At 44.2% G+C, this 12,955-nt stretch overlaps 1 protein-coding gene across 1 annotated transcript in view; it reads right to left on the bottom strand.

Moving 5' to 3' along the window:
- LOC126141635 (cytochrome P450 9e2-like) overlaps positions 1 to 7,444 on the bottom strand; it is a 41,168-nt gene extending 33,724 nt beyond the window's left edge. Inside the window, exon 1 of the mRNA XM_049915273.1 lies at positions 6,662 to 7,444. Within this exon, the coding sequence (XP_049771230.1) occupies positions 6,662 to 6,996 (335 nt within the window). The 5' untranslated portion in view covers positions 6,997 to 7,444. The remainder of the gene's footprint in view (positions 1 to 6,661) is intronic.
- Positions 7,445 to 12,955: the final 5,511 nt, after the last annotated feature.

Raw genomic sequence — 12,955 nt, 5'->3', positions numbered from 1 at the left:
AACTGTGTTTTAATAGACGGAAAAGAATAAGAATGATTTAGAACGAGTAGAGGTGTTTGACAAGGAAGTACCCACTCAGAAGTGCTTTATAACTTAGTCATGGACGACATTATAAGGAAATTTCGTCAACCGTCAACAGCAGATGACAAGAAAAACGTAGCAAATATAGTTGATTTGATGATTTGGGAAGAAAATGAGCAGAAATGGAAAGAACAGCTCAATACCTGGCAGAGATAAATTGAAGAAGCAGGTATGATGTTATGAAAATCAGCAAGGAAAAATGAATAAATGAACGATGTAAGTTGTAACTGAAGAATTATTAAAGACGTGGGTGCATTCAAGTAACTAGGGAGTGACAAAGGAAACATCAAGGATGAAATTTCGGAGAGCATAGAAAATGTTTTGAAATTTTATTACCGCTTATTGGACATAAGTAAATTCAGATGTACACGTAATTTTGCTGGCCTGTTTTGATCTATGGATCAGAATGTTGGACAAAGAAAGGTCTGAGCAGAATACAGGCAACAGAGATGCACTTTTTGTGAGAGACCTGGGTAACACGGGAAGGGCGAGGATTAGTAATGAACCTACACGAAAAACCCTAGCAAATCGTCTCCTAAAAGAAACTGTGGAGAGAAATAGACCTCACTAATTTGGGCACATTAAAAAAATGGGACCAGAAAGACTTCCAAGAAGAGCACTTAAATGGGCAGAATTTGGACGAAGATCAACTGGAAGACGGTGAACAAGATGGAAGACCAGGTGAAGGATGACGTGAACTGAAGACGACTGGAATGAGAGGAGATGCTGAATGATGGCTGGTGGAGAAGAACGAAAATTTGAAGAGGCTCTGTGATAGACCTGCATGAGCTGAAACGTTTCAGGAAGATAAAAAAGAAGAAGTCACGTTCAATCGACAAGTTATGTTGTTCATGGTGAAAATTCTACCAGCGAGGAAATGGTAAGAAAATGAGTTAGAGCGTCTAAACATGACAGTTCGGGAAGAAGTTGACGGTGGTCGACCATCTGTCATCACTGAAAACTAGGCAAAGAAAGTTCATGCAAGATTTGTAGAAAGTACTTTACATAGCTACTACTGGTTATTCCTCTTGAGCTTACTGCAGTTTAATTAAAGAGAATTACACCAGATGAGATTCACTTTTGGTTATTCTGCAAATTGGATTCATATGTTTGTACATTTTTGGTTATTTTACGTTAAAACATTGTTTTGTTTATAAAGTTGGTGTGCAAGTTACTAACAGTGTCTTTTTACATGTGTCCCCCCCCTCCCCCCCGGTTGGTGTCGAAAGACTTCGAAGTACATATACACTACGCAGTTTCTGCCATTCTGCAGTATATATTGCACTGTATTATTTACACATTACTTTTGTGAAGTGTTTCGCACTCTGTACAGTCAAAGCGTTTATGTCTGTTCGTTTGTCTTCGTTCACGTTTTGAGTGTTACCAGCCTGAGGAACTCCTTTTTTTTCACAATGTGAACGAAAACAAATGAACCGACATAAACACTGTGACAGTGCAGAGTAAAAAACACTTCACAAAAGTGAAGTGTGAATAATGCAGTAGAAGAAATATTGCAGAATGACAGAAACTGCCAAGTGCATATGTGCATCGTAGTCTTTCCGAAGATCCTTTATAAATAAAAACGAAACGCGTCTGGTGTAATTCTCTTTAATTAAACTGCAATAAGCTGAAGATGGGTAGCCTATAGTAAATGGTTTTAACAGCTGCTGCGGAAGATGCCCATGCAAACAAACTTTACATCGTGAGTGCAACTTTTCCTGCACTTCCAGTTCCATTTAGTTCTTCAGTAGCACAACAATGATGATATGAAAATGAGGTTGCAATTTGTTATGAAAATAGAATTCAGAAAAGTATTCTTGCGATAAATGCCTAAATCCTGGTAGAAATTCTGATGAAACAAGATTAATGTACAGGCATTTGTGTAAACACCTGTCATAACGTGTAGGCTTTCACGGCCGGCGTCTTCATTAGTTACAAATTTCGGGTTGAGAGGCCGTGGTCGATCTGCAAAAATGCTTCTTCCTCATGTTTCGTTACCAACTGCGGGCAACATCTTCAGACGTGAGTCAACGACTGTCTGCCAGGCCGTGGAGGTCCCATTTATATAGAGCACATAGATGACACTTTTGTGTTATGGAATCACGGTGATGAGGAGTTATATGGATTCTTGCTGCACCTAAGTAGTATTAATCCAAAGATACAGTTTACTATGGAGAAAGACAGCAATGGACAACTTAATTTTTTGGATGTATCAGTAATTAAACGGGCAGATGGGAGTCTAGGTCAAAAAGTGTATAGAAAAGATACACACACTGACCATTACTTCCGTAAGGATTCGAGCCATCATCCCAGGCAGAAGACATGTGTCTTTGAAACATTAGTCTACAGCGCTAACAACAGTCCAAGATGCTACTCCAGGCAGGTGTAAAATGAATGTGCACAACGGAAAACACTGAATGCGAAAATCAAGATTTGGCCCTGTCTGACTACTCCCTGAAGCAGATCTTAGGATCTCTTAATTCTGAAGGCAAATGCCGGGATGGTTCCTTTCAAAGGGCACGGCCGACTTCCTTCCCCATCATTCCCTAATCCGATGAGACCGATGACCTCGCTGTCTGGTCTCCTTCCCCGAAACAACCAACCAACCAATCTTAATTCTGATAATATTTCCTCCTCTTAACATACAGTTTAAATTACAACCTAAACGACTGTGCGGCTGGTCCCGGCGGAGGTTCGAGTCCTCTCTCGGGCATGGGTGTGTGTGTTTGTCCTTAGGATAATTTAGGTTAAGTAGTGTGTAAGCTTAGGGACTGATGACCTTAGCAGTTAAGTCCCGTAAGATTTCACACACATTTGAACAACCTACACATAAATGAATGATTAAGGGAACTGGTAACTACTAAATAATAAATGTTGTTTCTGCTTATACATTTTCTGTAGATTAAAAACTCCTTAATATTACAAATGTTTATATTTCCTAACTGATATCACGATCAATTGCCCAAATCTGCTTCTTTTTATGTCTACGCGATCTAATGTAAATAACGCGAGATGACTGACATCATCTACGTACCAAACACTTGAAGACACTACTTTCAAAGATGACCTACAGTGGCGTGCAACCTCAATGGAAATAAAACTTATGTGATCACAGCTGTTTAACCTTATAGGCCTAACAACACGAAGCAATTAGCAATATTGTCGTATGTACTGCATCTGTGCATCAGAGTTATGGTTCGTGTACGCGTCTGTGGTGATGGAAGAACTCCAGCCACAAAATAAACTGTTTCAAACACTAGGACGGCAGAGGGTGGTCCTCTGACTAGTATAATCTAATACTGTCTTCTCCTCTCTGTGTTCTACAGACAAAAAACGCGAACTCCCAGCCACAAGGACGGAATTCAGGTAATGTCTCTGGTTGAGTATAGACAGAAGAAGTGCTCTCAATAACTGAACACTGCATACTCAATGACGAAGACCAGAATCGTGTAAGTTCGCAACAGTACAGTGCCTAACCGTTCTAACGATAAAATATCCTGAGAGCAAACACAGTCTGTCTGTACCAACAAAGCTGACACAAAGCGATCGTGAAACACGGGCGCTCAAATCGGAAGGCCCTTTCTCTCCATCGCTGGCTTCCCAGTAAAGCTCGGTTCCCCTCCCTCGTTAACTGCAGAAAGTGAATCATATTCTGGAAACCACGGAATATTCTCGCTCTCTACAGATTCCTCCGGAAGCCGACCAACCATATTTTATTCTTTTGTCGTCCAGCGTGGAAAGTTTGCGAGCAGATGCCTATCCACGTTAATTAAGAATTCATACAATGGTACGCTTCTCAGATTTAAAATCCTCGGAAATAACCCAGCCTGCGTGATTTCCGAGGTAACGCTGCCTTGTTCCTCTCGGGTGCGACCAAGATTTACAGAGTTTCTGGTTATCCATCCAGCCTAGCTACAATACCAGCCAGCCGCCACTCTATTGTGCTTCAGCACTCAGGTGCCCCGACCGTCTGTCTTGGGCTACTTACTGTTTTTAGCAGGATCAACACACCTGTGCGGGATTTTCCACCCAGAGCCTCAGTTACGCCTACCTTTTCATATCCACTGGCGTTCCAACGTCTGCTAGTATAGGCAATCATTCATTCAGCCGTTTTGATAGTAGAGACAATCAATCACCTTTCATGCAGTAGGCGTTAGTAACTACTTCTAAGGTGTACATTACAATGTCAGTCTTCTTTAAATATTCATATATACGATGTACAACCCATCAGACGATATCTAATTCCGGTTTTAAATAGTGGCAAGATATGTAGATGAGTATTTGTAAGGTGCGACACCATAGCCACCTAACAACTTATTTATACACTCCTGGAAATGGAAAAAAGAACACATTGACACCGGTGTGTCAGACCCACCATACTTGCTCCGGACACTGCGAGAGGGCTGTACAAGCAATGATCACACGCACGGCACAGCGGACACACCAGGAACCGCGGTGTTGGCCGTCGAATGGCGCTAGCTGCGCAGCATTTGTGCACCGCCGCCGTCAGTGTCAGCCAGTTTGCCGTGGCATACGGAGCTCCATCGCAGTCTTTAACACTGGTAGCATACCGCGATAGCGTGGACGTGAACCGTATGTGCAGTTGACGGACTTTGAGAGAGGGCGTATAGTGGGCATGCGGGAGGCCGGGTGGACGTACCGCCGAATTGCTCAACACGTGGGGCGTGAGGTCTCCACAGTACATCGATGTTGTCGCCAGTGGTCGGCGGAAGGTGCACGTGCCCGTCGACCTGGGACCGGACCGCAGCGACGCACGGATGCACGCCAAGACCGTAGGATCCTACGCAGTGCCGTAGGGGACCGCACCGCCACTTCCCAGCAAATTAGGGACACTGTTGCTCCTGGGATATCGGCGAGGACCATTCGCAACCGTCTCCATGAAGCTGGGCTACGGTCCCGCACACCGTTAGGCCGTCTTCCGCTCACGCCCCAACATCGTGCAGCCCGCCTCCAGTGGTGTCGCGACAGGCGTGAATGGAGGGACGAATGGAGACGTGTCGTCTTCAGCGATGAGAGTCGCTTCTGCCTTGGTGCCAATGATGGTCGTATGCGTGTTTGGCGCCGTGCAGGTGAGCGCCACAATCAGGACTGCATACGACCGAGGCACACAGGGCCAACACCCGGCATCATGGTGTGGGGAGCGATCTCCTCCACTGGCCGTACACCACTGGTGATCGTCGAGGGGACACTGAATAGTGCACGGTACATCCAAACCGTCATCGAACCCATCGTTCTACCATTCCTAGACCGGCAAGGGAACTTGCTGTTCCAACAGGACAATGCACGTCCGCATGTATCCCGTGCCACCCAACGTGCTCTAGAAGGTGTAAGCCAACTACCCTGGCCAGCAAGATCTCCGGATCTGTTCCCCATTGAGCATGTTTGGGACTAGATGAAGCGCCGTCTCACGCGGTCTGCACGTAAAGCACGAACGCTGATCCAACTGAGGCGCCAGGTGGAAATGGCATGGCAAGCCGTTCCACAGGACTACATCCAGCATCGCTACGATCGTCTCCATGGGAGAATAGCAGCCTGCATTGCTGCGAAAGGTGGATATACACTGTACTAGTGCCGACATTGTGCATGCTCTGTTGCCTGTGTCTATGTGCCTGTGGTTCTGTCAGTGTGATCATGTGATGTATCTGACCCCAGGAATGTGTCAATAAAGTTTCCCCTTCCTGGGACAATGAATTCACGGTGTTCTTATTTCTATTTCCAGGAGTGTATTTCCGAGCCATATTTCACATTGTGATGACGTTAACTGTTATTCCAGTATGTCTGACACAGTTGCAGTTGGAATGGAGCTTTGCTGTGGCATTAAAATGTTGAACAAACTTGACCGTCATTTCAGTGTCAGTTAAATGTTAATAAGAATGCTTGTCGACAGATTCAGTTATCATCCCAGGCAGAAGAGAAGTGTCCTTGAAACATTGGTGTAGGGAGCCAATTTATTTTAAAAATGAACTAAATCATTTGTGAAGGGCTTTTAAGAAAAACGGATTCGCTGACAACGAGATAGATCGAGCACTCTATCCGAGAAGGAGAGTGCCCGACAACATTCAGCAGCAACAACTGTCAAAGACGGTGACCATGAAATAAAATTAAGTGACACGAGCGTGCTGGCCAGGACATCGCATTATTATGCAAGCGTGTACAGAGAAGCTAAGAGATTCGGAAACACCACAACAATTTTAACGGAAAAGAGGAAGGCTTAAAGTTAGGTAAGATATGGCAGTCGATTTTGCACCAACGATGCGACAACCGATTATCTTCAATCGAGAATAATGACGTTAGTCAGAGAGAGATTTACAGTCGGTCCCACGTGATGTATGGTAGTGCCCTCTACCCGCTCTATATAAACGGGACCTCCACGGTCTGGCAGCCAGTCTTTGACTCACCCCTGAAGATGTTGCCCGCAGTTGGCAACGAAACGTCAGGAAGAAGACGTTTTACAGATCGGCTGCAGCCTCTCAGCCCGGAAGTTGTAACCAATAATAATATTTGTGCTTAAGGCCGGAAAATAATTCTTCCTAAAAAAGAAAAAAAAGGTGAAACTTACCTTCGGGAGTAATGTTCGGAGTCCTGTTTCATTTTCCAGATGAGATCGGGGTCTCGCAGCATGAGACACGGTCTGTCCAGCATGTAGAAGCCGCCGTACGGGTGTCCTTCCAGCTGGTGGTACACGTCATCCATGACGTCACACAGGTTCCTCGTGCCCAGCAGCAGGTCCCCGGCGTGGCCGAGGAAGAGGAGCGACCTCGCCTGCATGACGCCCATGCGGCGCCAGTAGTTGTGGGCCACGTGGGCTCCGACCACGAGCAGCGTCAAGGCGAGCGCCGACAGCGCGGCGGTCACCCAGCTGACGTCACACACCGGCCATGCCAGGGTCGCCATGGCGGGCAGCAACTATCCGCGCGCCCCGTAGGAGCTCCACAACCGCCTCACAACACCGTGCGTTTGCTACGTGTCCGCGTGAAATATGTACCACGACTGCTCACCTTTAGCGTCATTTATAACTGATTTTCTCTTAGCAGCTACCCACTAAAGATGTAGTGGCGTTATGTAGTTGCACCTCCTTCCTTGCATCTCATTTTTCCAAACACTAAATGGTCGCGCACTCCTCGAAGCCGGATAGCGGAGTGAGAAGTTGTTGTGGTAATGATAACAACAAGAGCGTTGAAAGAATGTGAAGCATGCCTCTAGTGACGTGAAACTGAAAATCCTAGCCGCGTCCACGTCGCACAGTGTCTGTAGATTAGAGCGCGCACTGACCTTTCCGCCTGGTGGGGCCCGACCGAAGCGTCCAGTGCCCGCCTCCAGCTGCGCTGAGCGCCTCGGGACGGCCAACTGGCAGCGACTGAGCCCCAGCGCTCGCAGACAGATGCAGTCTGGCCGTCACGTGACCGTCGTGACGTCAACCGTCGCTAATCTTTTCATATCGGGCGCTAAAAGCTGCTCGCTCACCAGCGGCTGCCATCTCTCGTGTAACACACTGACTTACTCGACTGACCTTGACACGATTCTCGGTCTTCCGGCTCTACCACACAAGCGGCTTGTCGTGTATTTGCGTGCTTATGGAAAACCGTCTCAGTTACATGACTGGATTCGTGGTTTCCTGTCAGCGAAGTCACAGTTCGTAGTAAGTGACGGAAAGTAATCGAGTAAATCTGAAGTGATTTCTGGCGTTCCCCAAGCTAGTGTTATGGGCCCTTTGCTGTTCCTTATCCATAAAAACGATTTGGGAGGCAATCCGAGCAGCCGTTTTCGGTTGCTCTTTGCAGATGACACTGTCGTTTATCGACTACTAAAGTCATCAGAAGATTAAAAAAATGCAAAACGATTTAGAAAAGATATCTGTATGGTGCGAAACTTGGCAATTTGCGCTGAATAACGAAAAGGGGGAGGTCATCCACATGAGTGCTAAAAGGAATTCATTGAACTTCGGTTATATCAGTCAAATCTAAAGGCCGTAAATTCAACTAAATGCGTAGCAATTACAATTACGAACAATTTAAATTGGAAGGGACACACAGAAAATGTTGTCGGGAAGGCTAACGAAACACTGTGTTTTATTGGCAGGACACTCAGAAAATGTAGCAGATCTACTAAGGAGACTGCCTACACTATGCTTGTCCGTCCTCTATTAGAATACTGCTGCGCGGTGTGGGATCCTTACCAGACAGGACTGACAGAGTACATCGAAAAAGTTCAAAGAAGGGCGCACGTTTTGTATTATCGCGAAATGGAAGAGAGAGTTACACCGAAATGATAAAGAATTTGGGATGGATGTCATTAAAACAAAGGCGTATTTCGTTGTGGGGGAATCTTCTCACGGAATGCCTATCACCAACTTTCTCCTCCGAATGCGAAGATATTTTGTTGATGCCGACATATATAGGGAGAACTATGACAAAATAAGGGAAATCAGAGCCCGTATGGTAGGATATACGAGCATATGTCCGTTCTCTCCGCGCGCTTTACGAGGTTGTAATAATAGAGAATTGTGAAGGTGGTTCGGTGAACCCTCTGCCAGGCGCTTAAATATGATGTACAGAGTGTCCTTGTAGATGTAGATGTCGAAGAGGAAGAAGAAACATGTTTTTTTATGAAATTGCAGTACCTGTCTTGTGAAGAAGTCCGATGCAAAGTGTTTCTTCGGACATGCATATCTGTCCTAAGCTACAAACAATATAGCTTCTATGAAACACTTTAATATATTCGCAGTTGGGAACAGGAACCACCTCCTGCTGTAAGAGGGAATGACGACAGTGAAAATTTGTGCAGACCGAGAGTCGAACCCAGTTTTCTCGCTTTACGGTCGCCTTAATCACTTCGGCAGTCCGAGTGCGACTCATGTCCAGGTCAAAACTTCCATATGTCATCGTCAATGTGTCATAACTGTATTCGTGCACCCCGTTAAAGCTGCTGTCGTGCAGGGGAGACATTTTTATTTGCAACATGCACGTCCGCTGTTATTTATTTACTTATTTACACTTCAAGTTCCGTAGGAACAATTTAAGAAGCAAATCTCCAAGGTCATGGAAATTACAACGTAAAAGTAATAACAGATAAAAATAAAATGTTTATGAACCCGAAAAAAGTCAGTCCATAAATTTAAGTAAACGCAATCAACAATAGAACAAGAATCAGCTTAAATTTTCAAGGAAGTTCTCGACAGAAAAGAAGGACTAACCCATGAGGAAACTCTTCAATTTCGATTTGAAAGCGCGTGGATTATTGCTGATATTTTTGAATTCGAGTGGAAGCTTATTGAAAATGGATGCAGCAGTGTACTGCACACCTTTCTGCCCAAGAGTTAAGGATATTTTGCAACTGCGAATACATTTCATGGTGCTTTGTTTAATTTCTGCCGAGTATTAACTACTTATTCTTGCGAATAAACTAATATTGTTAACAAGAAATGACAGTAAGGAATATATCAAAATACCCAGACTCGTGAACAGGGGTCGACAGAGAGGTTCTGAGCTTCTAGCACTTATTCTTCGAACCGTCCGTTTCTGAGCTAAAAATATTTTTTTAGAATTGGAAGAGTTACCTCAAAATATAATACCATACGACATAAGCGAATGAAAATAAGCAAAGCACACTACTTTTCGTGTCGAACGATCACTCACTTTAGATCCCGTTCGAACAGTAAATACGGCAGCATTATGTCTTTGAACAGGATCCTGAACGTGGGCTTTCCACGACAGTTTACTATCTGAACACCTAGAAATTTGAACTGTTCAGTTTCACTAATCATATGCCCATTCTGTGAGATTAAAACGTCGGGTTTTGTTGAGTTGTGTGTTAGAAACTGTAAAAACTGAGTCTTACTGTGAGTTAGCGTTAGTTTATTTTCTACAAGCCATGAACTTTGGTCGTGGCCGATAAGTACGAAATATCAGTGCCTGTGTTGTGAAGAACTGCGATTCAATGTTTCTTGGGACATGCAAGCATTGTCGCCATTCCATTATACAAGTGGAAGAGGGGCATATTTGCAACTGCGAATACATTTCACGGTGCTTCGTTGTTACATATAACACTAGCAGAAATTGATTTGTAACCCTTTCGTAACCAGCGGGACATACGTGCCCCACAGACAAATATATTTCCCTGAGTTCATACGGCCGTGGAAGTCACACATCCGTGTGGTGCTGCGATCTAGCGTTGAACTTATCAACTGACTGGAGCCAAGAGGCTCGTTGTTTGCTACCTAAGGCTCGAGCTATCGCTTAATTGTTTTAGCTGTGAAATGTGTGGCTTCTGTCTGGGCAGTTTCATGTAACTTTATTCCTGTCTGCAATAGATAACCTCAGTTAAGGTTTTACTCTCTTTTTTTCCATTGTTTGCTAGAAATATAAAGATATGTGAAAATAATTATGGGTAGAACATTTTTACATCGGCCTAATGGTTTTTCTGTATGACTACTGCGGGTAGAATTTTTTTTTACTATATACTATATACGACGGTCCCCCTCATGAACCATGGACCTTGCCGTTGGTGGGGAGGCTTGCGTGCCTCAGCGATACAGATAGCCGTACCGTAGGAACAACCACAACGGAGGGGTATCTGTTGAGAGGCCAGACAAACGTGTGGTTCCTGAAGAGGGGCAGCAGCCTTTTCAGTAGTTGCAAGGGCAACAGTCTGGATGATTGACTGATCTGGCCTTGTAACAATAACCAAAACGGCCTTGCTGTGCTGGTACTGCGAACGGCTGAAAGCAAGGGGAAACTACGGCCGTAATTTTTCCCGAGGGCATGCAGCTTTACTGTATGATTAAATGATGATGGCGTCCTCTTGGGTAAAATATTCCGGAGGTAAAATAGTCCCCCATTCGGATCTCCGGGCGGGGACTACTCAAGAGGATGTCGTTATCAGGAGAAATAAAACTGGCGTTCTACGGATCGGAGTGTGGAATGTCAGATCCCTTAATCGGGCAGGTAGGTTAGAAAATTTAAAAAGGGAAATGGATAGGTTAAAGTTAGATATAGTGGGAATTAGTGAAGTTCGGTGGCAGGAGGAACAAGACTTCTGGTCAGGTGAATACAGGGTTATAAACACAAAGTCAAATAGGGCTAATGCAGGAGTAGGTTTAATAATGAATAGGAAAATAGGAATGCGGGTAAGCTACTACAAACAGCATAGTGAACGCATTATTGTGGCCAAGATAGATACAAAGCCCACACCCACTACAGTAGTACAAGTTTATATGCCATCTACCTCTGCAGATGACGAAGAAATTGAAGAAATGTATGATGAAATAAAAGAAATTATTCAGATAGTGAAGGGAGACGAAAATTTAATAGTCATGGGTGACTGGAATTCGAGTGTAGGAAAAGGGAGAGAAGGAAACGTAGTAGGTGAATATGGATTGGGGCTAAGAAATGAAAGAGGAAGCCGCCTGGTTGAATTTTGCACAGAGCACAACTTAATCATAGCTAACACTTGGTTTAAGAATCACGATAGAAGGTTGTATACATGGAAGAACCCTGGAGACACTAAAAGGTATCAGATAGATTATATAATGGTAAGACAGAGATTTAGGAACCAGGTTTTAAATTGTAAGACATTCCCAGGGGCAGATGTGGACTCTGACCACAATCTATTGGTTATGACCTGTAGATTAAAACTGAAGAAACTGCAAAAAGGTGGGAATTTAAGGAGATGGGACCTGGATAAACTGACTAAACCAGAGGTTGTACAGAGTTTCAGGGGGAGCATAAGGGAACAATTGACAGGAATGGGGGAAAGAAATACAGTAGTAGAAGAATGGGTAGCTTTGAGGGATGAAGTAGTGAAGGCAGCAGAGGATCAAGTAGGTAAAAAGACGAGGGCTAGTAGAAATCCTTGGGTGACAGAAGAAATATTGAAGTTAATTGATGAAAGGAGAAAATATAAAATGCAGTAAATGAAGCAGGTAAAAAGGAATACAAACGTCTCAAAAATGAGATCGACAGGAAGTGCAAAATGGCTAAGCAGGGATGGCTAGAGGACAAATGTAAGGATGTAGAGGCGTATCTCACTAGGGGTAAGATAGATACTGCCTACAGGAAAATTAAAGACACTTTTAGAGATAAGAGAATCACTTGTATGAACATCAAGAGCTCAGATGGAAACCCAGTTCTAAGCAAAGAAGGGAAAGCAGAAAGGTGGAAGGAGTATATAGAGGGTCTATACAAGGGCGATGCACTTGAGGACAATATTATGGAAATGGAAGAGGATGTAGATGAAGATGAAATGGGAGATACGATACTGCGTGAAGAGTTTGACAGAGCACTGAAAGCCCTGAGTCGAAACAAGGCCCCCGCAGTAGACAACATTCCATTGGAACTACTGACGGCCTTGGGAGAGCCAGTCCTGACAAAACTCTACCATCTGGTGAGCAAGATGTATGAAACAGGCGAAATACCCTCAGACTTCAAGAAGAATATAATAATTCCAATCCCAAAGAAAGCAGGTGTTGACAGATGTGAAAATTACCGAACAATCAGTTTAATAAGCCACAGCTGCAAAATACTAACACGAATTCTTTACAGACGAATGGAAAAACTAGTAGAAGCCGACCTCGGGGAAGATCAGTTTGGATTCCGTAGAAATACTGGAACACGTGAGGCAATACTGACCTTACGACTTATCTTAGAAGAAAGATTAAGCAAAGGCAAACCTACGTTTCTAGCATTTGTAGACTTAGAGAAAGCTTTTGACAATGTTGACTGGAATACTCTCTTTCAAATTCTAAAGGTGGCAGGGGTAAAATACAGGGAGCGAAAGGCTATTTACAATTTGTACAGAAAGCAGATGGCAGTTATAAGAGTCGAGGGACATGAAAGGGAAGCAGTGGTTGGGAAGG

The sequence above is a fragment of the Schistocerca cancellata genome, unplaced genomic scaffold (assembly GCF_023864275.1).
Source record: "Schistocerca cancellata isolate TAMUIC-IGC-003103 unplaced genomic scaffold, iqSchCanc2.1 HiC_scaffold_732, whole genome shotgun sequence".
Taxonomy (NCBI): Eukaryota; Metazoa; Arthropoda; class Insecta; order Orthoptera; family Acrididae; genus Schistocerca; species Schistocerca cancellata.
Note: the sequence above shows the minus strand (reverse complement) of the source record. Positions and strands in the feature narration are given on the sequence as shown.